We start from the raw sequence: 24,682 nt of genomic DNA, 5'->3' as shown, positions 1-24,682 counted from the left end.
TATTGAAACACAGCCATGCTTTAAATCTAAATTAAAGACAGTAATCATTAACGCAACGTACTTTTTACCTCTTTTTAAAGTTTCTAAGGTATTTTAACGATTATAAAAAAAAAATCTCAATCTAAAAAATATGTTTTATAATTTTATCTATTTATATGTTTTTAGAGTGGTTTTTACCCTTATAGAAAGACTAGCCCTACCTGGTTGAAAAACTCAGCAGGAAGCCCTGTTACGTACACTTAAAACTAAACAAACTTGATAAAACCTAATTAGTGAAATACGCTAACCAAAATAGAGAAGAATCCTGGTAAGACTTTCTGTATGGCAATTGTGACGCTTTTGTAAAGATACCCGTAATCACTGTTTGATCCAGCTCCTAGGCTACTGAGCGCGAATTGAGGTCTCAAAGTCATACAATTAAGGCTGCTTCTCCCCAAAGTAATATAGGAAAATTTTCGAGGCTGCAGAGCGATGTATAATATATTGGATCAGACAAAGATGACATGTTAACTCGACAAATAAGCTCAATATACGATAGAGGCACTATTAGTGCATACATTAGCTGCTATCCTAGAAAAGTTACTTAAATTTCAGTTGAAACATTCACCTTGTCAAATTTATCATGCAGTACCCCTGTCAAGTTGACATTCATATACGATTGAACGTTTTTTTCAGTCTTTCCTTTTAAGTGGAATATTCTAATTTCAATGAATAAACTCAATGAAAGCTGGACAAAATGTCTTTCGAAAAAATTAAGGGAAAATAATAAATAGGCTTAATAAAATGCCTTAAAACCAAACTTCTGAGCAACAAAACAGAAAGCGTAATCAATTACAAAACAGATTTACATATAAATTAACTAGACAAGTAACGTTGTACAAAGGACTGGAAGATCCCTTATAAGCCATAAATTGATCACTCGCAACCAAGAACACTCAAACTCTTTACTAATAGGTGGAGTTAATAAATTCCTCTCACCAGTTTACCACCTCCATCACTCAAAGTACAAAACTGGTTGACAAGAATCTATATGAAAATGAAAAAGAACCTTCTGTAGTCTGCTACAGAGCACTTGAATACCACAGTAGTCACTGATAACAAAGACGACGTTAAGAAGTACATTTTAGACACGCAAGACTACGGTAGGCTAATCAAGCCCCAGATCAAAGACCCTTTATCGACTACACCACCACTTATCTCTCTAGAAAACATTAAGCAGAGTCAATCACCACCCACATCAGGTGATACTAACCCACCAACCCCACTGCACTTTTGTCAGATACAATGGCAGAAACAGTTCTCCTTGAAGATACCTTACAAATAGTTTCTGAATTAAGGGGCAACAATATCTTTCTGTGTATGTATCTCGTGGAATATGATGAATCGAAAGAAATGGTGATCCTTTACGACCAACCAAATAAAACAAAGTGTGTTAGAAGTAAATTGATTGAAAAAGCAAGAACAGCCATCCCCAAAATCTAATTTATTACTCTTGTACACTAAAAGTGCACATCAAAACGCATTTAAAGTAAGCATCAAAAAATATAGTTCATTGTAAAAGACTTTTTCAAGTTTCAAAATTTTCTGGTCATTTCTTCAATAAAACCTTGAAAATGTTTCATTCCCAGATAAAAAATACTAGAAATTTTAACTATGCCATGTGGTTACCGGTATTACCGTATGCTTTCGCATTATCAGTAGCGTTAAGCTTGTTAGAATAAATTTTCTTTAAACCACAGCATTTTACCGTCATTCTTTCATGAAAACATTTGAATTATTTGATTTTAAAAGACAAAAGGTATGAGAACTTATTACTATTGTATGTACCAATTGATATTACTGAATATATTTCAACTGGAATAATACACTAACTACTGGAAGAAATGGGCAACAAATATTAACACAATTAAGAGACAGTAATGGAATACGCTAGTTGACTGAATGATTTATAACAAAAAATCAACGAAGTTTAGAGGCTATAGGACGATGCCCTAGTTCCAGCAACTTGCCTCACTTCCTTATAACAAAAGGTACTCTAAAGTTTTAAAAATAGTCCTAAACTAGAAATAAAAACTAAACTTGCTGTTGCAAGTAATAGATCGTGATAAATATGGTGAAATAGGCTATCCTGATAAAGAAGCAATTTAACTACAAATATTTCTATGCAATCAAGAAATTAAACGTGAAAAAACAACGGAGAAAAAGGGTTATGCCGTGTTTTGTAACGAGAGCTAAAGGCTCTGCCAAATCTTTCTGTTACGCAAAAATTTATCTTGGGCAGCAAGAGCCCCTTTCTTCTGATAAACTGTTAAGTGCTACTCTAGAAATGTTAGGAACACAAATACGTTCGACCAACTTTATACAAATATTACCTGAGTTAACATGATAGAATCTTATGCCTAAACTAGCCATGTACCAAATTAAGATCTACATTTCCTGGGGAAATCAGTGATCTTAGTGATCTGTGTCACACAAAAAACAGATTAAATATGATAGTATCCCAAAAAAAATACTACTTAAAAATTTTGAGACCCATACATTTCAAGGATTAACGGCTGGAATTATTTTATCAATGCGCGCAATGACACGCAACTTATTTAATTTCAAAATGGAATACCAGTTTAATCTTCTGAGTTTTTCAGACAAGTTATTTCATTTAATAAGACCTTGACTCGATAACGATCTTCAATCATGTATGCTGAGTACACATTTCTGAGATGCGTAGAGATCTATTTTATTTTGATGTACAACAACCCAAAAGGCAGTTCCCAATACACACTGGGTCGCATATCAGTATTACTCAAAAGTGGGCAATTGCAGGAGAATCTATCATAGACATGAACAATATATAATTAATAGGAAGACTCGGAAATACCAAAAAAGATATCATAGGGCCAACGATCGTCTGTCTCGGAGCTCTCAAGACCAAATTCTAAGTGATTCATGATGATCCGCAATTATCGTTTAAGGAAATCTTGGCAACAATTTTTTGGCTAAAAACAAGATCAAAATATATTTTAATAGCAATATATAAGAAATTTAGAATTCACAACGACCGAACACCTCTCAAGTCAAGAGACACAACGATAATTACAATGTGAGACTAACACAAACCTGGTAAAACTTTTAATAGGGCCACTGCTGTAATGGACCCAGAAGATTAATTAATAAAATATAAGTCAGAAGCAAGCAATCAGATAGAAATTTAGAAGATCCTATTTATGATTTAGATGCAGCTCAGGAAAATGCTAGTTTTAAAGAAAAATAGACATATTAGGTTTCGGTTGACAGAATATTTGACAAGCTGAATATATCTCGAGCCAATCCTAGCACAACAAGTATTTACCTGGTTCAAGAAGACAACGAAGCTTAATCCAGGGATAATCCTAACGATCATACCACAAGATATCGTCATCTAAAGTCATGAAATAAGCTAGACTATCTAACATCAGAGAAAAAGCATGAAACAAGCACATTGCTTGAGTGCTACTCTACCTTGACGGTGATAAATTAATTTTGTATAATATAACTAAGAATAGTATCTCAATGATCAATGATGTACCAGTAACTACTGAATAATATGGACTACAGCACGCGATGAAATCTAAAATTACCGGTAAGTGCAGAACTTACTTGATAAAAGAAGTATAAGACTTCCTTTTAAATGTAGTAACCTTTGTCATTAAGGTGGAAAAAGACTTGTATTGATAGGTTTTTTTCTTGAAAGATAAGAAAAAGAATTTACTTCAAGGATTAAGAAGATTAAAACAAAGTTTTTTATGATTTATCCTAGTTCACTCATGCGTTTTAGTGTTAAGCACACATTTTTATATGAAAGTTAAGTGATCAATCTACAGTCTTACACATCTTGAGCTAATGTAGTAATTATGATAGTACTAACAATTAAAGAAAAATAATTTAAAAAATTTTACATACATGCTTAATTTTATGCTAATGTAAATTATATACCTTTATCCAGAATTTCTGGTGGGACGAAACAGTGAGTTGTCCTATGTGAGTCAAAATATTTAATCGAGAGACGAACAATATCGTATTATCTCTGGTAACCTATTTTTTAAACCTCTGATTTTAGTAGTTATTTCTATTCTTCTCAACAAAATAAGCAAATAGAAGAATTTCCCCAAAAATTTCTTTCAGGGCGAATAGTTTTTAAGCTGTGAGTACAATTTTCTATAATCTAAATGTTGCTGTAGATTTTGCACATAATTTCTAGCTCATGGTTTTTGTATAGGAAATCGTTAATACAGTTTTTAAATAAAAACACTAAAGATCATTGTTAAAATTAGCATTCTATACATTACTTATTAAAACAAACGACTTAAAAAAAATTTTTAGCCCTAATAAAAAAAAATTAATAAATAATACTTACTTGAGCCAGCAAAAAAAATTATAAATTCAAGATCAAGACCAAGGAAATCAATACGTAATTTGTCTACAACAAGTTTAATAAGTATAGTATCTCGCTTGTAGAAGACTGGCCTTTCATTCTGATGGGACACCGCTGAATCCATAAGTGGGTGGGATCTTATAAAATTTAAGACAGTGTCTGGTAAAGTTTCTGTGTCATTCACGCACTGACCAGGTCTTGGTTCTGGTACTTTGTTTGTCAGAACCGGGAGCCATGCACTACTGCTAGTTGCTTGTTCCTTAAATTTTCCACGAAAAGCGTCTTGAATGCTATCTATATGGAATGAGCATATCGCTGAACCAATTAATCCATTTGTTGAAGTCGTAAAAGTACCATAAAAGTGCGTGTTATCATTTGGTATTTTATATATACTCTCTGAAATCATTATTAGTTATTTGAAAACATTAAATTCAATATTAATATACACGATACAATGCCAAATATTATAAAATTATTTAATATAAACAACAATTTTATTTCTAACTATTCCATTCATACATTATTCATAGAACGCACTATAGCTGTCTCAACAATTATTATTATAATAAGTTTATTTATCCTATCGATCATTTCCAGTGGTTTTTGTAAATGAACTCATGGTTCCTCAGATATCGAAGATCTTGAATCTTTTAATTTTCGGATTAGTCCTGAACACTGTGCAACTTAAACTAAATCACATATGCTTCGTAGTTACAGTAGATGACATCGTCCGAAATTCTAAGCTGTTTCAGTGTGAGCTACACTAGTCAAATTGAAGAAATGCGTTTTGAGCTACGTCAGTAACTAAATAATCTGCTGTACGTATGTGTATAGAAGTAAACTGGTGAGCCTCTGTCCCATATAGGCTTCACGCACAAACCTTACGTAACTATGGCCTTAAGTTTTTATAAGCTTCTGTAAAATGTTTTCTTTAAGATTTTAATTACTTTACAAAAAAACTTTTGGAGAGCTCTAACCATTATTATTATGATAAATATGTTACAAAAATTGTATCCAAATAAGGTTTTTTAGAAATGTTTTTTTTACAAATAAGTGTAAACTAATATTAAAAAAGAGTAAGATCAAAAACATGAAACCAAACTTCTGTTAATAAACTTGTAAAAAGCTTTCGTAAGCTGTATTACTCTGCTTTCGATTTCGAACAAATGTTTGAGATTCTTTTTGTTTACGTCTTCTTAACGTTATAAGTTATTAAAAATGGTAAAATTTCTATTTAAAAAAAAACTTTTTTTTAAAATTTGGTTAAATTGTTTAAGATCTTATGAGTTTAAAAACATCTGCAACGCTTACAATTTTAAGATGATTTTTACTACAGTTATTTCATGATCTAACTATCAAATTCATGATTTTTCTTAAATTTCATATTTTATTTCATAAATTTGCTTTTGATTTTAATTATTACCAAAGTCCGTAATATCCACACTAAATAAAGTCTTTATTTAAATTCTATAAGCAAGTAAATTTATGCATAACATTGTTCATTTACTCCTTCACAAGTAATATAAAATTGTATCAAAAAAAAAAAAAAATTGTACTTTTTATTTTCAACATAAGAAAGAGTAAATAAAGGTATTTTTATTCACTATCGAAACTGACTATGGCAAATTTCTTTTACGAAATTTTTTACCCTTGTAGATAAGAAAAATCAGTTGTTGGGCATTAAAAACTGTTATAACTTTCTTAATTTCTGTTATAACTGTTATAATTTCTTAATATATGTGTGCGCTCGCACACATATATACAAACAGATATACTCCTCTAAGAATGGTGTTTTCTCACTTTAGGCGATATATAAAAATTTTTCAACATATTTTCACGAAAATTTTATTTTTTACTGCTACAAAGCGTCATCTACCTTAAAACTACCTCAATACGGTATTAAAGACTTGTAAATTCAGGTTTAAATTTATTTATTTTTCCACTACATAATATACATAGATATAATAATGAACTTACAGCTTTTTAAGATTTTTTCTTGAACTAACCTATATTGGTATGATAATTTTAAAACTAACACTAAATACATTCCAACAAGGAAACATTGAGTATGTCTGTAAACTGAAGTGGCAATATTAAATCTAGTAAAGAAAAACTTATTTTTACTAAGCAAAAGAAAGTAAGAAGGAAGATAATACAGTTATTTTTTTTTACAATCAAAATTGATGAAACCAAGAAGTACAACCGACGGTTTTTTAAAATTAAGTTATTCTGTTTATAATCTCCTTTAAAATTTTTTAAGTCTTTCAGAATTTGATTGTCCCTTTTCCTTTCAACATTCTCTATCACTTTCTTGTTTGATGGTTTATTTAATGATTAACTTTTCACTTCTTTTATGATTTTTCTGGCTTGGTCTGACCAGTCAAGCCCGTTTTTGAAAAAAATGGCGCAATTTACAGTTAAAGAAAAAAAATGTTAGCATTAATAACTGGAAATGTAATGAAACAATGACGCTACAATTGTTTAAACATGTTAAGGTAAATATAAATTGCTTTTTTTCTTAATTTTCAGCCATCCATGTGCAGTCATTTTTCAGTAAAAAAAAAGTAAAAAAAAATATTTTTTTAACTTCTAAAGGCTATTTGTAGGTTAACAATGTCAGTTGGCAACCTTTTTTAGTACATATTTTTCAGGAAATTTTATAAGGAACAACTTTCGATATGCACATGTTATACTATAAAATAAGAGGATCGGAGAAATTACTGAAAATAGAGAAAAAAACATTTTTTTTGTCACTGATTGTTGATCATAAAATGAAGCACATGAACAATTTTTGTGCAAATTTAGAGGATCCAACAAGGATCCCAAATGGAGATATTTCAACAATAAAATCTTCTGTGCCTGAAAAATACACTTTTCAATGTTTTTACCTTCCCACCGTTTAGCCCATTTATATTCATATCACCTAGGAGTTAATATTGTTTATCTGTCGCTGTTGCTTGAAGAAATTTATTGAGCTCTTACAGCATTATGTTCAGAGTTATTGTAGTTACTAGTTTCATGATCTCCAGCATAATTTGCACTTTTCAGTGCATGATCACATTTATTTATAGCATGAAGATAGCTACATCCTTTTTTACATCTCATTAAATGATGCTTATCAAAGACTTTATATCTATGACACCTAGTATACATGTCCATCACTTATCAGAGTCAAGTATGCACTTCTTTTCACTTCTATTATAACATTTGCAAATCCTGCGCACTCGATTTAAAAATATGATTAATTTCAACATTATCTTCCCGTATACTACTATTTCCACATAGTTTTTTTCGTAATTCATTCTTATTCAAACTATTAGACATATTCGCTCCTATTATTTTGAGCAATAGACTTTTATGCCTTTTAAAGTCAACTTTCGCATTTTTTATGTCAGACAATTCTTTTGCTACCGTTTCCATCTCATTATCTGTTTTACACTTTGAAACTATTTTTTCATTATTCACTTTTTTAAATAAATTAACTTTGATATCTTTTTTTCTTTTAGTTTAAATTTCGTGCTCTTTAATATTTTATCTGTTTTGTTTTATCATTACTTTGCATCACTATTTCTGTTGTTTTTTCTATAGGCCTCATGAGTGCTTTGTTTTGATCACTATTTTGAATACTACAAGACGTTCCTAGTACCTGTGCATACATACCATCCTTTTCTATAAGGTTATTATGTTGTTGTAGTAGTTTGCTTTTTTTCTTTAGCTCTTTACTTTATTTCTTAAGTAAAAAGTTACTTTCATGTAGTCTTTTAATTTCTTTTAGAGTATCGTAGTCTTCATCCTCATTATTTTAATCCTTTTGTTTTTCTCCATGATTTTCCTGTGTTATAGTGTCTCTATTTTTTTCAACGTTTAAAATTTAATTCTCTTTCTTTAGCTGTTCATTTTTCTTATTCATGATCATTAATTGACTAATACATTTGTCTAGATTTTTATTATTTTGCATACTATATTATCTGCTCGCTTATCTAACTTCGTATATTTTGTTAGTTTACAGGTCATACTTTTATTACATCCACACAACACAAATACACCTCTGATGCCTTTTACTTTTTTTTCCGCACATCTTATGTGATACATGGAACTGTACAGTCAATATACACACACTCCTGATTCAGGTTTTTCTTTACAACTGGTAAAAGACTTCGGAGTCACTAGAGGACCTGATTCTACGTTCTTTGCCATCTTGCTTTTTATTTATAAGTTAGTTATAACTTCAAAAAAAATTTTCGTTAGCAAGCAGACTTTACTGACTCAATTGACTTTTACTTTTACAGTGAGCTGAATGTATCATGTACGCGCAACATAATTGGATTTCACTGATGTAGATTATTTTAATTATAAAAAATGCTTGGAACTGAAATGTAAATTTAAACAAGCCAAGGGTCACAGTCATCTGGTTAACGCCTTACTTTACATGTAAAACAAAATGTGTCATAATAATCATTTATTTTGGTTACAGACTTCATTAAAATCGTAGTTTCTGAATTTTTAGTAAAGCTTGATTAGTAACAGTTTCATAAAAATGTTGGCTATTTGTTCCTTAGTACTTAGCCATTTGACATTAACCTGATTATAAGTTACATATCTCTTGAAATAATTTTTATAAATTTCTGTCATATGTTTTAATTTCTCATCTCCATTTATTTTTGAATTTAGTTCAGCTGCCTTGTTGTCGCACGACTGATCAGCTAAACAATTAGTGTTGTTTAAGATGTTTTTAAGAGAATCATCCACTGATATTAAATCTCTACAAGCTTTACTTTATTCCGTGTATTAAGCTTGGCATGTTGACAACGCTACCTGAGTCTGCTTGTGAGTTTTCCAAACAACAGAGTCTTTCCAGAGTTTGATAACATATTCACTCATCGTCAAAGAAATCATGCAATTACTGAAACTAGCATTTCAAAATTCTTCAAAGTTTGCCTGCCCTTCTGAATACCTCAGATTGAGAGTACTCAGTGCCAGTTAAGTACTGAAGTAATCTTTTTGACTATGTTCCAGTCTTTAACAGTTGGATTAATTTGATGTTGACTAAGAACATTTACAGTATAACTAATTTTAGAACGTACAGTATGAGCCACATATAATAAACTGCCCACAGCTTGCCGGTAAGAAGCATTTTCTTCTGCAATAAATAATGACAAGTACTAAGGGCTATGCTGTTCAAATTGACTTCATTTGAAAAAACGACGTTTCGACTACTCCAAGGTAGTCCTTATCAAGTCACTAAAAATTAATATACAGCAATGGTAATATAAATATGAATATGAAGATGTACACAACAGAAAACGCACTAACAATGTATATAAGTTTTATCTTTACTTACAATATTAAGCAATAATCGCAGAGTGTCGTCAATGTAAGATATTTATTCTACTCAACTGCGATATAGTACTATAAATAGGAATTCTTTTTAAAGCTAAGTGAGAACATGTGTGTGTAGTACTACAACAGTGGTGAACCTGGTGTAGTACAAAATTAGCGGTAATTTATGAAACTGAGTTTGTTTTTACTTTTAAGAATCGAACTCAATATCAAGGAAAATGGCCACTAACAGAAAAATAGAGATTGATAAATAGAAATTATTATGAATTATCAAAATAAAAATTGTTATAAGTATTTGTTTATATAAAATTCAAAAACTGAGCTTAAACTTTGTGTATCTGTAACTTTGTTAACTGTATTATATTTTTTTTTTTAAACCATTTCTGATATTAAACGCTTATAAAAATTTGGTTCATTGTCTATGAATTTAAAATTATCAAAATCAAATGAGTGGCCACTGTCCTGTACATGATTAAAAATAGCTGATTCGTTCTTTTTACTTTTCACATCTTTCTTATGTTCATTTATTCTTTTTGATACGACTCGACTTGATTGACCAATATAACATTTATCACAATTTTTACATTTAATACAATAGACTGAACAAACTTTATTCTTATTTTTAATTGAGTCTTTTCCCAATTGGTTTAAGAATTTTTGTTTATTTACAGATTTAAAAATGGTTTTATAACTTACTTTATTTAATAAACTTTTGAAGTTACTATCACAATTTTTTATACACGGTAAAACAATATAGTTTTTGCTATCATCATTTAATTTTTTATTTGAATTATTATTGTTATCATTTTTATTATTATAATATTTGATTTTTTTTCTTTTCTCTGCGTGTTTTTTTATGAAATCGGAAAGGTAAACATTTTTTCTGATTTTGTCTCTTGTAAGTCACTCTGTCTTTTAGATTGCTCTCTTTATTTTCTTTGTTGGTTCAGCACATGGCTAGTGACCATGGAAGTTCTTATGGGTTTCAAGTTTTTAAATTAAAATTTTACTAAGAATTTTACCTATATAATAAGTCTGGGTCAAGGTTAAAGCCTGCTTCTTTCTTTCTTTCCTTACTTTGATGCCAAGTAAAAAATTCTACTTCACCAAGATCCGTCATTTTAATTTCACTTTGCACACTTTCTTTAACATATTTTAACCGACCAGAATCATTACTTGCAATGACCATATCATCAACATATAAAACCTACATAAGAATTTTATCTGCCTTGTGCCGAGTAAACAGACATAATTTTCAAAATGTAAGACTTTAAACTCATTTTAATTACTGCTTTCAAAAATCTTTCATGTCATGCCTTAGAACTGACCATCAGACTGAACAAGGTCTTTTGCAACTTACAGACTTTATTCTGACATTCTTGGTCCATCCAGTTTAAGCCTTCTGATATCTCCATAAATATCTTCCTATATTATATAGTCGTAAAAGTTAGAGCGAGGTTTTGCTCCCCCCGCTCCCCCCCAGCTCCCCCTCACCTCCCCCCCAAATAAGGTAGTTATTCTTTCATTTTCTTGCATTTTTCGAGTAATCCTACTTTTTTGCTAGCTCCCCCCGCTCCCCCCACCTCCCCCCGCTCCCCTCCCGACTCTCCCCCAGCTCCCCCATATATGATGTAAATATATTCGTAAAGCCTTATATATTAACTGTTACAAGTGGTCTGATTTTCACACATAATTTTATTTGACCATAACAAAAAATTTTGTTACAATTATCTTACTTACAATGTTTATTTTGATTATATACTCTAAAATGTCTTTTTAGGTGCTCTGTTCTTACATAACCTTTTCCATAATTTTGACAAATATTTTTTTGAACGTTTTTTTCATGACTTTTCAAATAACTCTGTAACTGATAATTTCTTTTTAAACTTTTTTCGCATTGAATACACTTGAAATTTTTTTCAATGTTTTGAAATTCTTTTGTGTGATGCAAACAGTTTTTCTTGTCTAATATTATAATGCTACACAGATCACATACAAAAAAATTTTTTTTGTGAATTTTTTCGTGCGATGACAGACACTCTTGATTAAAAAATTTTGAGTTACATTTGTCACACCGATAAAATTTTGCATCCATGATGGTGTATCTGAAAACATATTACAAAAAACGGATCGTTTATGATTACATAAATCTGGGTACTAGACGGTACTAAAATTTGCTTTTTTGATGAAAGATAAAATTTGCAAGAAAATATGAAAATAGTAATGAACTATAGAATAGTTTTTTTGTTACTCTAAAATTTTATTCCAAACAATAATTTTAATTCCAAATTTGTTTTCTGATTCAGTTGGGATAAAAATTTTTTTTTGGTTTTAACATCTAGACAGTGCAACATATAATTGCCCATTAGAAAATAATGGTTTTCTAAAGTATAACCCTAAGGCATGAAAACTTTGACCTTCAGATTTATTGATAGCCATAGGAAAAGTTAAGATAAATAGAAATCGTTTTCTGTACAATATAAATGGTAGTGAAAAAGAATTCTTTGTAAAGAGTGTTATTCTTAGACTAAAGACTTTATTTCTGTATTTTTACCTGCGGTTATTCCAGCTTCGATGTTGTATTTAAATAATTTTGTTATTCGTAATCTTATACTATTGCAAAGTCCTTCAGATATGTTTAAGTTTCGTATTAACATAACAATAGCGTTGATGCTTAAATCTAATTCGTGTGAAAAAAGACCTTCTTTACTACTATTAATATTCTGTAGAGAAATAAGTATAAATTTTATCGTCTAATTTATCTACTTCTTTGTGAAATGCTTTATCAATACCGTAGTACGTTACTAATGTTCCTACTATATTATTAAAAATTTTTTTGTTAAAAAAGTGATTGTATTTATTGTGAGATATTTATATAGCTTTACTTATAAAAGAATCATCATCCATATTAAAAATTTAAGAACATATATCATTTGTTTTTTATGTCTACGGAATTATAAAAGTTTCAATTTTGCCTTCTCCTATATCTAGTAGCAATAAAGAAAATTTTTTATTAATTCAACGTATATTATTTTTCAAATAAAAAATATTAAATAAAGGCGAAAAATTGGTAAATTTTATAATTTCTTGAACAATAGTAACTTTGCTTCCGTTTTTTACTACCGGGAGAATTTGATGAAAGCCTCCACCTAAAATTATTTTTTTTTTTCCAAAAGGTTTATCACTACTAGACTAATCTTTTAAAGTTCTATCAACAATTTCTAACGCTTTTTTCGGTATCATAGAAGCTTCATCCCAAATAATTACTTGTGCATTACGTAATTTTTGTTTATTTAGCTCAAACTGGAAGAATGCACTTTCTATAGTGCTTAAGTCTAAAGGAAGTCTGAAAGTTCTGTGAGTGGTCATTCCCTTTGGGAGCAGAACAGAAGCAATACCTGACCAAGCCATTGTAAGAATTTTTTTTTCAATTGATATAAAATAACTAATTGAAGTTTTGTGTAGAAGAGTTTTTCCAGATCCACCAGGACCATCGATGAAAAATTTTTTTTTTTAAATTTTATTATTTCTTGCAAAATTCGACATTGATCATGACTGAGTTGTGAAAAAATTTTATGGAATTTATGTTTACAAAATATTCTCTCATCATTGTCAGTATCAATATTTTTTTTCATCGTTTCTGTTGGTTCTGATAAACTGAAATCTTTACAAGACATATTTTTAGAATTGAAAATTTCGTTTAAATGTAAAAGAGTTTTATTTCGATCATCTTTACAATTTTTAATGAAACATTTTTTGTATTTGTTCCAAATAATATTACCAAAAAAATTTTCAGACATAATAAAGCACGCGAAAAATTTTCGTAGTTGAAAAGGCAGCATAACGTTACATGCTTCTTCAAAAATTATATCGTTTTGAAAATCGTGTTCTACTAATCCCATAGAAATAGCTGTTATTAGTCAGGGAAAACAAAAAGTGATAGTTAAAAATTCATGTAATTAATTATGATCAATATACATTTCTTACTTATAAAAATTTTAAGTAACAATTAATATAATTCGGGTATTTTTCCATACTTCGTAAATCTAATTTGCAATTACGGGGGTTGGTGCGCAGAGCGCGCAGGGGGCATATATAGTTATAAAAGCTGAAAAATATCTTATGACACATACCGGATAGACAGATCATATAAAAAAGGGAGCTACTAGAAGAAATAATAAAGCTCACCAACAATAAGTCTAGGGCACGTCTCTTTGTCTATATAAACTTTACCACTTTTATTTGAAATTAGCAGCTTGTTCTTCATATTTCCTTAAACGTAGACCAGTAATCATTTTTCAGAGTAAAATATTTATTCCCGAGTTATTTCGAAGAATGCCATAGTCTTCCAAATTCTGTAAAATATACTTTAACATATTATTTTGATACTAACATTTAATTTTATCATTTTTTAAGGCTTTAAAAAATATTAATACAAACCTTATTTGAAAAATATTAATACAAACCTTATTTGAAAAAATTACACTTTTTACTCAATAAAAGGGGGGGTAGGCGCGCGGAGTGCGCAGGGGGGCGGAGCCTCACGAATATATATATATATATATATATATATATATATATATATATATATATATATATATATACTGACATTCTGAATGCTCCCACTGGCCGACTAACTTTTTGTACTGGTACAGGAAAAACCCGTACCACGTATCGGATTTTGATGTACTAAGCATAATTAAGGTTTAGCTATACTCAATAAGGTACTTTAAAGTATACTACCGTACCAAATATACCTGTACCAGTACACATTTTTCTTGTACAGAGTATCGAAAATACTTGTACTAACATATAGTACCTGTTTTTCTGGTAACAACAATCTTCCGTGTATGCAACAATTCGAAAGATTGAAGTGATTACTGTAAGTGTTAAATTGAAAAGCTTTTACGTAATGAATTCCTTATATGTCGATTTTGTATATTTAAAGCATTTGGAGGTGAGTGAAGATTTTGCAAATACTGTTTTTACCACAAAAAAACTCTATGAAACGTGGGCTGTTTCGGGGAGGCGTTTTTGGCAAATTTTTCTTCAGATTTATGCCAGAGTTTCTTCTTTACCCCACAGGTGTTTGGGCCTTAGTTAATACGAGACAGTCTTGGGATTACAGGTTTGAATAAGCGGATCTGATGCCAGGCATCAGCCAGGGATCGCCAGTATTACTGGCGAGGAGTGGTTCTTTAAACATGGGGCTTCTCTGGGGATGCTAATTAGCGTGGATCCAATGCTTTAGTAGAAAGCGCCAGCTTAACTGGTGAAGAGTAGATGTCCTGAAATATGGAGTCTTCTCTAGAAAAAGGCTACACTTTAGTGAATGGACCATTGGTGCAGGAAGTCAGCTTAATTGGTCTTATGATCAGACTTGTTAAGAGTATGGTCTCAACCGTTTTATTTTAGGGCCATTCATGGGTCTCTTAAGGTCCAGCTTGTGAGCCTTATTTGTTTTTTTTAGTTGGATGAAATCTTTATTTAAATGACATAGATAATGTGTTTTTTTTATAAGAAAAATTTGAAATAATTTATTCTTTCAAATACAATTTACTCAGATCGCTTAAACAAGATTTTGTATTAATTATATAACTGATAAATAACTTACATCTATTACTGACTGTTGTTACTGCTGCTTTAGAATTCCTTAACGCTTCGTGCAGTAATTCTCAGTTGTCTCTTAGACTACACGAATGAGTTCGTCGCTGGTATGATATTGCTGTTTCTGCTTTTTCTGCTATCACGGAAACCACTTTCGGTGGGCCTCCTTCGTTGTATCGCACTCCTTAGCATAATTCGATACTATTGATGTTCTTAAAATGGATCTGAGTTGTGTCAGTCAGTACTTTATGCCTCACGTGTGTAAGGTACTTATGAGTCACGGGAGTCAAGAGTAGACTAAAACTTTAGAGGACAGGTGACAGACGTAACAAGATAAATTTTTGCTCTTGATGATGTGTTTTTATACCATCATAGTGCGTAAAAAAGTCTTTTAGTTGCATCAGGTCATCCAATGAGGAATGTACTTGCAGATTGCGTTGACAGAAAAACAGTAGGCATGCACGATAATGCTTCATATTACGATTTCATGTATTAGGAAATAATAATACGACAGTACAAGTCGCATTTTTTTGACAATTGCGATTCAGATTTTAGGATCAGTGATGATGAAAGTCCGCATTAGCAATAAAAGAAATGCCAAGTACAAGTGAAAGTGTGACGAATAAGTTTACAAATTTCGTGATTAATACTTTTGGAAATTTTACAATCAATTTTGAATATGATAAAGTAATGTGTTGATTACAATTTTTAAATTGGTTAAAATTATTCGAAATGGACAATCTATGAGCAAGTATACTATTTATTCAGATATATAATACAATTTATGAATTTATACATGTAAATTACAATATCAATATATACGAAAAATCATTGTTCTGAGCTTATTACAGTTTGTTGGTTAAAATCAAATGGTAACTACTCAAGTTATTAATTTTCGTTCTTTGTATTTAAGGAGTCAATACGTAAAAAATAAAAATGGTAGATTCGTGGACCACTGTTGAAATTGTCACTTACTTCCGTGCATTATTACCGATCCAGTGACTCCGACTATCGCCAGTGGTGGCGCTCTTTCAAACTGTTCCATGGTCTAATTAGGTTTATAGCCAGTTGCATGCATGCACGTATAGGTTGAGCTTTTCCTCGCTATCATCAATGCAGATATTTGGATTTTTCAATTTTCACTTATTCATCTATCCTCGGCTGTCCCACGAGCTAAGCCCTCGAGCCACCAGCCAATAGAAAACGTGTCCCTAGTTTCTCTGCTGGCCCCGATAGATTGGCGTTCAATCAGAGCCAAAATATTGGTACACTCTTTATTATAGGCACTGATAATCTCCCTACTTCTTCCTGATGTACGTACTTGCTCTACTCTACCTTCCTGCAGGAGTTACCTAAGACTTTGCAAAATTATAAAAGAACGTGTATGTTTCTGAAAACTGTATTTTTACAGTAACCTAAAGATTAAAGAAAAAAATTCGTAAAAATAAAATACAGTTATAGCAGATTAAATATAACGTTCCCGTAAAATTGCTTCCAATTTTATTAGAGTTATTATTAAATTAAAAGAATAATCAAATATTTATTTACATTATTCAAGAATTCAACAATCCGTATCAAAAGTTTATATAAATCTCTTTAAAATACTGCGATTGCTATGGATTTATTTAATCACAACATTTTAAACGAAAAAACTTTAAATTTTGCAAGCACAATTTTGTTTTTTTAATTTAATGATGACAACTGTTTGCATGATTTTCGTATAAAACACTAACTAATAACTTTTTTTTACAGGATAAAAAAATCACTTAAAAGGCTGAATCGCATCAGTATTGCATTTAAATGTTATGACCACTCGCAAGACCTTCCGTTTACCTTTGGACTGAAACAATGTAGAAAGGTAATTCTAAAGATAAAATTCAAAAAAAATTTTTTAAGTTGATTTCATGATTTAAAATGAGGCTGCCATGATGCTTAATAAGCTTGAAATATAATAAGCAGTAGTTTATAATATCTTCATAATTTATACATAAGTTTTAATCATAAGTAAATTATTTTGGGTGTAAATTTATAACAAATTTTTTCCGTCATAAATTAATAGAGATAGAAGTATTGTTGTAACTAAGACTATTGAAGCATAATTCTTACATAGGAATTTCTAACACATCGATATTGAGTATAAGTATTTTATATGATGATAAATATATATAAAGATAATAATATTTCTGACAAATATATTCGTATAAATTTTTTCTCGTAAAGTTTTAGATAGTTTTCGTCGAGGTTTCCTCTTCAACGAAATTTAGTCAAAAGTTGTAGTAATAGCTATATTTATAAGAAATATGAATATGCATGACGACTTTGCAATATAAGTTTGTGTACAGAAAATAACTTCAAATAAATGTAACTCATCATCATCACCTTTTAAGCCGTACGTAAAGAAATTTCTGTAAGTTTGAGCATTTGTCAAAATAACGACTAAATGACAGTGACAAAGTCTTGACAGTGTCAATTTTATATTTGAAAAAATTTTTCAGGTGTCCGCAGACAAGGATCAGGGCTGGGTGTTTCTATTATGTAGAACATCTCTTATGAACTTATTAATCCAATAAGTCTTATTTATTGTTAGTCAAATCCTATTCGTTATGACTGGACTTAAATGATGTATAGTCTTCATTGTACTTAAGGACGTTCGGTAGAGATAGAATCCTGCGATGAATCTTTTTGAAATTTCAACCAGACGTTCTTATTGTTGTTACAATGAAGCTGTTGAAATTTGAAGAGGTTCGTCTGTTTCGTTTCCAAGATATTGAATTTCAAAGTTCAGTCCTTTTAATACGGTCGCTTAAGGGAAAACTTATAAAAACTTAGTTTTTAAAAAATTGGCTTGATAAATGTCTCCAATTTTTTTATATTTCACAGATAATGTTATAAACTATTTGTACACAAAGCTTCGTTACGATCGTCTGATTAGTTTATGAATAAAAAAATTAAATAACAGTTCGACCAAAACGCAATGGCAATGTCGCAGAAAGCGGAAAATTCAAAATGTTCCAGGACGTAAATCAGTAAATATTTGAATATTATGGTAGATATTTATGTATTTCTGTATAAAACATAAGCTTATATATGTGTGTGAGTGTATGTACATAGGTTCCTCCCGTACCCATTCGTCGTGTTAACCCACTGGTGGCGCCCTTCTAATGGATCTTATATACAGGAACCCGAACCTGTGGACAAGTGTCAGTTTAAAGTTGTCGCGGAAGTGTAGGTTGTCATGAGTAATTATTTTTTAAATGTTAGTGATTTATTTAAATATCCAAGGAATGGGATGCGAAAGTACGAAGAGGGTGAAAATATTATGAACGCTAATCACCTGATGTATTGTGGAGTCACATTAGAAAGCTTAGAAGAGACAAATTTGATTTTTTTATGTTGAAAATCCAGTGATCTGTTTGGCACACCGCATTAGTTAAACGTCAATATTATAAAAAAGGACTCAGAAAATTGCATTAAATGTGTTTGTTCTTGTAAGGCTGGGCAGGGTGGACAATGCAAACACATCATTGGTTCACTTATTTATTTAACAAAGTACTTAGAGGTTAACAAAATGTAAACAAATATTTTCTAATTTTCTATTAATAATTTAATGAACAAATGAAACGACAGGCATGAGAAAACCAATATTGGAAAAGCAACGTGCACCGATATTGCACAAACTTGGGGAAAACAATCAAAAAAAGAAGCACGATCAATGTACGAAACATTTCCAGTCTCAAGTTTTTGTTATAGGACTGTGAAAGACCCAAAGTACAAAGTTCCGGTGAATTCTTCTAGTCAATTAATGCAGTGTCAGCAAATTTTGTTGGAAGGCATGCGTCGTAGTCACTTTTTTCATTTAACAAACGCAAATGTCAATAAACAAATAAATATTTATTTGTAGGTAATCCAAGCTGTATGGTCAACAAGTTAAAAGCTAATACTAGTAATAATGTTTCAGCTTCTTGTAGTATTACAACTTCCAAAATTTTTCTATCTGAGGAAGATTGTACAATTATTTTAAGTGCAAAGATTGCCATGGCAAATAATACAAAATTTCTTCCTTAATTGTTTTCATAGTACCTCAAGTTCACCAATATTCCCGCGACAACTTTAAACTGATACCTGTCCATAGGTTCGGGTTCCTATAAGATCCATTAGGGGGGCGCCACCAGTGGGTTAACACAATTTTTAATTTGTTATTATTATACAGTACAATTTTTTTACACAAGATAAGAAAATCACATGCTTGTAGTAATCACAGAGACTAAAGTCTGTCCTAATTATTTTACATATCACTTTCAATGAGACTTTTTAAGTCACATAAAAATTCAAGAATTTTATTTAGATTAGCTACGAGAGTATAATTGTAAGTACATATATCTGTCACAAGTCTTTTGAATTGTTTACTCGTTTTTATTACATTGTTATAACGAATAAAAATCAAATACTGACATCTTTAACACAAATATATTACAAATATACACATACGCTGCCGTAATCGACGCAGGAGACACCAGACAATGCAGACACTACAGCTACAGAATGCACACCACCTGATGTATGTATATATGTGTTTACATGACTCTCACACATTGGAGACCCATGCGGCGATGCCAAGTCTTCACTCATCGCTACTTTCCCCTTGTCCCGCAAGTGGTTCCCCCCCGCTATCTCTACCGAACGTCCTTAAAAAAAGTCGTTTGTTGGTCCCTTATTATTTAGCCCAGACCTTAATTCGTCCCATTGACATAGAGAACAAGTTTTAGCTTAAACGATGAAAGTAAAATGAATAGTTTAACTTTTTTATTAAAAAAAATTAAAATGACATATTCGTTTTAACAGAATTCATCAGGTCATACGAATAATATTTAGTACTAATTATTATATTACTGATAACAAACTTACATTAATCACTGGTTAATACTGCTGCTTGTAAGTTCAAAAATACTTTGTGCATTACTTCTCAGTAGTTTCTGAAGCTATGCAAACGAATTTATAACTGAAAAAAAAGTTTATTTTGGCAGGCCTATTTTGCTGTACTATGCTTATTAGCGTAGTCTAAGACTAGTGATGTCTGTAAAACATACTCGAGTTAGCTTAACCAACACTTTATGCCTTACGTATATAATGTATTCATAGGACACAAGAGCCAACTGTTGACTGAAGCTTCAAAGGATAAGAGACAGACGAAAAAAGAGGAATTTTTCATCTTGATAAAGCGTTTTTATAGCACTGGAGTGAGTGAAAAAGGTCTCTGTTGAATGAGGTCAATCAATGAGCCATATTCTTGCCAAACTGAGTTGACAGCATAACAGAAGATAAGAGCAATAATGGTTAATATTTTGATTCCATACATCAGAAAATAATACAACAGTACTAACCACATTTTTTCAACTAGTATGATTGATGTTTTAAATTAGAGATGGTATAAGTTTTTATCAGCAGTAAAAGAAATACTTGATATGAGTTTCAATGTGACTAATATGTTAAGAAATTTCTCAGTTTTTGCTTTCGGGAATTTTAAAAATCGATTTTTAATATTGTGGAACAATTTTTTTATACCTATTGGTTCAAACATTTTTTTTTTAAAGATATAAGTAATACAAATTGATTAAGATACATTAGGTAAACAATAACGTACAAAAAATAACGCTCCTACAAAAAATAGTTTAGTATAACGAATGTGCGCGATAAAAAATTTTAAAAATAAGTCCTAGATAAATAAAATTGGACCAGTGGATAACTCACAAACTGTAAAAAGTCTCCCTTTTTTTCAAAAACTTTTTAGGTAATAATTCGGGTTCTAAAAGTGCTGAAATATAAATAGGCTGTCAGTAATGTGATCTTCACATTGCAGTTATATTTTTTAATCGAAATGTTGTAAGCTTTTAGAAAACCATTGACATATGTTAAAAGTGACCTTTTTCAATGAGACTCAAAGGGGGTTTCAGTTTTTGTGGTTCCTATGTGCTCAAGAAAAGTTTAACCACCAATATCTTAATTTTTCAACCGTTTGATAAATTGACCATTGTTTTTAATAATCAATAAAGAATCGGTATATTTGGCATGAGCATCGTGTGGTGGTGTTGTGACGTCACTGCACGTCAGTTGACGAAACTCTGAAGTAGGGTTGATGGTCCACGGATACTTTATTGATGTTATACGTAATTTGGGCCACTTAATACGTGGAAAAAAACCAAAACAATTTTAATTGGTTAAAAAATTTTAAAGTTATTTTTATAAGTTTATTTTACCTGTACTTTCTTGACGGTAGCCATCATAATAAATACAAAAGTACTAGTAGATTGGGCTAGTATTTTTTTGTTAAATGACTCTGTTAAATTACGTATAACATCAAAAAAGCATCTGTAGATTATCACCTCTGTTTCAGAGCTCCGTTGACTTGCCTACGGTAACGTCGCACCTTCGTCCACGCCCGCGCAACTAGTGCTAAAAATACCAATTTTTTACTAATTGATTACACGAAAGTGGATTTGTAAAACGATTTGAAAATCATCTAGTTGAAATTATTAAGCTATTTAAAGTATCTCAATATGCTTGTATTCCTGAGATCTTTCAAAAAAGGACCTAAAATACTATTTCGACCCATCTATATGCTTTGCTTATGCGTGTAAGTAGTAGTGAGCTTAGTACAGAAGGGACAGGGATAGTAGAATGTACGAAAGGGTCAGATAAGGTTACTTTTTGCTCATACTCATTGCACAGGTGCATCCTTAACGCATACACCATATACAGCTGACTGCATTGAGGAGATATATATTATATTAACTACGAGACTCTCAATGCTGACCACGCATTTTGAGAGAGCCAGTGACAAGCGCAATTGCCGTGTCACAATATAATATAACGTTCCCTTGCGCCAACCCCCTATGGACTACGCATAACACAGAAAATGTATTTAATAAAAAACTGAAGCTCAAGGGTGGTTAAAAACTTTTACCAGTGACCACTCTCACAGGTATTAAAAAATCAGATGATTCGTGATGATCCTAAATGTTTTGGTTAAATGTTATTCTGGTTGAGAGTTCTGTTAGTATTTAAGAAGTGCTGTTTAGTCAATACTTTAAACCAGCTGTAATCTATATAAATGGATAGAGAATTAAAGATCGTCACAGAAAGATGTCATTTGTGGCAAAATAAGGATTTGTTAACTACCTGAAAACTGACCTTCAAAAAATGAAGGCCCTAATCTTATATATAACTTTATCTATAATGTCTAATTTTTAATCTTTGATAAGTATTAGTAGATAAGATCACTGTTAGATAAGCAGTGCAATTTTCTCATTCTAACGATAGAATGGTAGCTTTCACCCTTCATTAAATCTTAAAATTATCACGACTTCAGCTTCTGATGGAAATTATAAAACGATTTTCAAAGTTGCGGCAGGTAATGTTTCAGTGTAGGGGCGTCCATTTGTTGGAGATCATTTTTTTAAACGTAAATAAATGCTTATACTAATGCCAATAGCACTTTACGATGACTCCTTATTATTTTCTATGTATTGGTTTAGCTTGTAGCAAGTGTATAGCATTAACTACATGTTACTTATTAAATTCTAACAAAACTCTACACTAAAATAAAATATGACAAAAAAAATTCAGATCTTCTCGAATCAGAAGGTTTCTTAAGTTTTGTGAGAAATGTGGCTGGTAATAATTTTCTTTTGTACCTGCATTTTTTATGAGAGTAAATGAGTCTCAGGATCAAAGTTATAACAACGTTAAAATGTGTTTAAAAAAATCTTTTTTAACGTGATCAGGCTTACGTAGATATTCTTAGAGTTCCAAATCCAAACGATATTTTCGTTTGAAGTAAATCAGATAATAAATTAAAATTTTTCAATGTAGTTTTGTAAATCTTTGACTTATAAGTGACTTATAATAAATCTGGCCTAATTTTTAAATAATAAACGCCTTAAGCTATCTTATTTGTTTAAATATTCATTTCTTCAAAACTTATAATGTACTTAAATTACAACCATCTTTACAGTTATTATACATAGAGAAAAAAATACAGTCTTTTAAGTTGTCGATATTTGTTAAGTCACGTTCTAAATTTCAATGTAAGCCTTACGTCGATCGTAATCAATTTTTATTTAAATAGAACTGCTTCAAGTACATTTTTTTCTAAACACATCAGAGAATTTCGTAAAAAGAAGCTCTTAACGCATCGCAGTAGTATCTCCTGAATGGTGTAGTAATCTACTGAAAACAAATAACTTATAATTACAATATAGGTCAAATAAGAAGTTCACATACTAATTTCTTTTTCTGACAGCAATATTATCCTGAAGTTTTAGAAATCTTTGTTGCTAATCTTGAACGTAATATAGTTAATTAAACGTGGACAGTAGGTGCTTGGATATCCAAGTATAAAGTTATACTTTTATAAAAGTATATCGCAGATAATAGAATCATGAATATAAATTTACCTTCTATGAAGCGATTTGCGTACAAAGGTGGTGCGATTGTCGTGGGAATAAGTAAACCCACATTGATTACGTATAGTTTCAATTAATGTGCAATTAGATAACGATTGTTAACAATATATTACGGAACAATGCAATGAAAATAATACATAGGCTAGCCAGTACCAGATTGCAATTTCATAAAATCTTTCGATGGTTTCAAAACAACTTCCTACTGACTATACACTGATTATATCTATAACATCACGCTCACATCTTTCACATACGCTTCAACACTGATTCTTAGTTTATATTCAATACCTAAAATATAATTGTTCATAGAAAATTTAGAAAAACAATTCTTTAGTATTGCATTCTTCAATAAGGTAGTATTACATGCCAGTAAACGTCCTTTCAGGACATTCATTAAACATAGGTTTTTTGGACAAATATCATTTAAATAACAAATGTATACTTGAAAAAGCAAAAGAAAATCCTCACAAAAATTGTTAGATAAAACATTTAAATTTTCAAATAAACCCACAAGTTGGTTTTTAAATGAATTGAGAAAGAGGGGATCAAGTGTGCGTAAAAGGATGTATATGCGTACACCCACATGAGATAAAACAATCTCTAACATTACTGCACATATTAGCGTTCCTCTCGCTTTTCTGAATTTTTCCCTCATTAACTATGTAAAAAACGTCCTTAAGGCAAAAAATCACTTTAATCACGAATAAAAAGTTCGTAAAAGAATGAAACACAATAAAAATCAATTGTTGTACTTGTATAGTAAAAAAACATTTTTTTTAATTTGAAAAAATTTTGAAAAAATATGAAAAATTGGATAAACAATTTTTTATTTATTGCAAAAGTGATAAACTTATGATATAGGAGT

The 24,682-nt window shown here is 30.6% G+C and overlaps 1 protein-coding gene across 2 annotated transcripts in view; it reads right to left on the bottom strand.

Moving 5' to 3' along the window:
- The window catches only part of Sema2a (Semaphorin 2a), a 735,635-nt gene that overhangs the window by 175,496 nt on the left and 535,457 nt on the right, over nt 1-24,682 (bottom strand). For both annotated transcript variants that reach the window (XM_089597226.1, XM_089597227.1), the window contains exon 8: nt 4,391-4,804. In XM_089597226.1, coding sequence (XP_089453352.1) covers nt 4,391-4,804 — 414 coding nt within the window. The remainder of the gene's footprint in view (nt 1-4,390; nt 4,805-24,682) is intronic.

Source organism: Copidosoma floridanum, unplaced genomic scaffold (genome assembly GCF_036245765.1).
Source record: "Copidosoma floridanum isolate Cflo_tuat_1 unplaced genomic scaffold, Cflo_Japanese_pri ptg000031l, whole genome shotgun sequence".
NCBI classification, from domain to species: domain Eukaryota; kingdom Metazoa; phylum Arthropoda; class Insecta; order Hymenoptera; family Encyrtidae; genus Copidosoma; species Copidosoma floridanum.
Note: the sequence above shows the minus strand (reverse complement) of the source record. Positions and strands in the feature narration are given on the sequence as shown.